Here is a 3040-nt window from a genome sequence, read left to right as displayed (position 1 = left end):
CCTCCGCTCTTCACGGTCTAAAACTGCCTACAATCTCGTTACCGGAGTTCTCTGGCGATTATAAAGACTGGCTAGCTTTCCACGACACATTTTCCGCGCTCATACACTCGAATCCTGACGTGGCAGATATCCAAAAATTTCATTATCTACGCGCAGCTTTAAAAGGGGAAGCAGCGCAGATTGTTGAATCCATCGGAATTAGTGCCGCCAACTACAAACTGGCATGGGACTCTTTAACCAACCGATACTCCAACGAATATTTACTTAAAAAACGCCATCTTCAAGCGCTGTTACTACAGAAATGGCAAGGGAGACTGCCTCAACATTGCATGCGATTGTTGATGAATTTGAGCGACATGTGAAGATTTTGGGACAATTGGACGAGCCAGTTGATTCATGGAGCACTATTCTGGAGCATCTTCTTTGCACACGTTTACACGCTGACACGTTAGCAGCTTGGGAGGATCACGCATCAACTTTAGACAAGCCCACCTACAAGTGTTTAATTGGCTTCCTTCAGCGTCGCATGCGGGTACTGGAATCGATTTCGGTCAATCAACACCATGCAATTCCATCCGCATCCTCAGCATGCATTGGTGATTCGGAAAAGACCATTCATGCAAATATTTTGTCTCATGTAGCGACTGAGAATGTTCCGTTTAAATGCTATGTCTGCGACCAACACCACCCCTTAATAAAGTGTTCAAAGTTCGAACGGCTCCCGATAGCCGAGAAAATGAGTCTAATGAATGCAAATCACTTGTGTCTGAATTGTTTCCGTGCCGATCACTATGCGAGAAACTGTACATCCAGGTATAGTTGCAGATTTTGTAGAAGACGTCACCACTCACTCATCCATTCAGCATTTGCCGTTAACTTAAGCCGAGTTAATCAAAATACTGTCCCTTCATCCTCAGGAAGTTACCCAGTAACATCGACACAAACGCGCGATGGTCCCATTAATGAATCTTCGATGTTTTCCGCGACAACTTCCGTCAAATTAGCGAAACCTGGCCACCATTCACCGCTGCCTGATGCCGAGAAGAGTATTTTAATGCTGACGGTGGTTCTGGTTGTAGTCGATCGATATGGGAAGGAACATTTGGCTCGAGCTTTGCTGGACTGTGGTTCGCAGCCAAACATAATTTCCGAAAGAATGGTACAAATCCTTCGGTTAAAGCGAAAAAGGGCGAATGTGCTTATTCAGGGAATAGGTAACCAGCCACAACATGTAACTCAATCCGTTTCCACGCAAGTCCGATCTGGCAAGGAAGATTTCGCTTTGGATGTGAACTTCTTGATTTTGGAAAAGGTAACGTCAAACTTACCAGCCTGTGACGTGCTTATTGATGACTGGTGTCTTCCCGAGAAATTATTTTTGGCTGATCCAAATTTCAACAAACGAGCCGGTATTGATATGATTATCGGAAACGAACACTTTTTCTCATGTTTTAAAACAGCTGCAAGAATTGAGCTATCCAATTCCCTGCCGACGTTAGTGGACAGCGTCTTCGGATGGTTAGTTTCAGGAACAGCGACTATATTTCAACCCTCACATGAAGTTTTGCATCACTCCGTTACCGCTGTTTCGCTTGCTACCCTCGAGGAAAGTTTAGAACGGTTTTGGGAAACAGAAAAGCTGCCAAACCAATCCAATTATTCCATAGATGAGCAAAACTGTGAGCAGTTATATGCAGCGAATGTTGCCAGAGATTCTGAGGGAAGATACGTGGTGCGATTTCCCCGCCACCCCAACTTCGAAGAAATGCTTGGGGAGTCTAAAGCAGCTGCACAGAGACGTTTTGAATCACTAGAGCGAAGGTTGTACCACGATGACCAGCTGCAAAAAGAATATAGTAAATTCCTTCATGAGTACATAGCCCTTGGACATATGCGCCTGGTTCCACCCCACGACAAATTTGTTTCCAACCAATGTTTCCTCCCACATCACCCGGTTGTCAAAGAGGCAAGCACGACAACCAAGCTTCGCGTCGTTTTTGACGGATCAGCCAAGACGTCATCAGGTCACTCTCTTAATGACGCACTGCTGGTAGGACCAGTAGTACAAGACGATTTACTTTCAATCATTCTAAGATTTCGTACATATCCTGTAGCATTGGTCGCGGACATCGAAAAAATGTACCGTCAAGTAAAACTAAATACCGATGATACACCCTTCCAACGCATATTATGGCGCTTCTGTCGGCAAGAACCAATACAAACTTACGAACTTCTAACAGTTACCTACGGCCTCGCTTCCTCATCGTTTCTTGCAACTAGAACCCTCCAACAGCTTGCCGAAGACGAAGGAAGGTCGTACCCCTTGGGAAGCCCAGCTCTGCGGAAAGGCTTTTACGTTGATGATTTCATCGCCGGAGCTCAATCAGTGGAAGAAGCAACACAACTACTATCTGAGTTGAATGAACTGTTATCCAAAGGCGGATTTTCTCTGCGAAAATGGACATCGAACAAGCTCCAGGTTCTACAGGGCCTTTCGGCGGATGAAATTGGAACTCACTCATCTTTGAAGTTCGACAAGTTCGACAAGATGCCGAGAGCTTTGACAACTGTCAAAGCTCTCGGCATCTCATGGGAACCTCAAAGAGACATATTGAGATTCGATACTAACATCAGCCAGAAAGGAAAGTTGACAAAGCGAGCAATACTTTCCGAAATTTCACAACTTTTCGACCCTTTGGGTCTGATTGCTCCAGTTATAATACGCGGAAAAATTCTAATGCAACACCTGTGGTTGGAGTCCTGTGGATGGGATGATGAAGTTCCCGAGAACATAGCAACGAAATGGAAACGATACTCCTAGCAGCTACCATTGCTAACTGGTTTTAGAGTGAGCCGCTATGCCTTTCTGCCGAACGCCGAGATTCAACTACACACGTTTGCAGATGCCTCCGAAACAGCCTATGGAGCATGTACATACGCAAGATCCATCGACACTCAGTGCAATATTTCAGTACAACTGTTGGCTTCAAAATCTCGTGTAGCACCGCTCAAGCGGGTTACTCTTCCTAGGCTGGAGTTG

General features: G+C 45.4%; 1 protein-coding gene across 1 annotated transcript; it reads left to right on the top strand.

Annotated features, from left to right (window-relative positions):
* Nucleotides 1-973: 973 nt before the first annotated feature.
* LOC131693152 (uncharacterized) lies at nt 974-2821 on the top strand. The gene has a single exon (XM_058980746.1). The coding sequence runs from the start codon at nt 974-976 to the stop codon at nt 2819-2821; it is 1848 nt and encodes a 615-aa protein (XP_058836729.1).
* The last annotated feature ends 219 nt before the right edge of the window (nt 2822-3040 follow it).

This window comes from Topomyia yanbarensis, chromosome 3 (genome assembly GCF_030247195.1).
Source record: "Topomyia yanbarensis strain Yona2022 chromosome 3, ASM3024719v1, whole genome shotgun sequence".
NCBI classification, from domain to species: Eukaryota; Metazoa; Arthropoda; class Insecta; order Diptera; family Culicidae; genus Topomyia; species Topomyia yanbarensis.
This window is presented reverse-complemented; position numbering and strand designations above follow the sequence as displayed.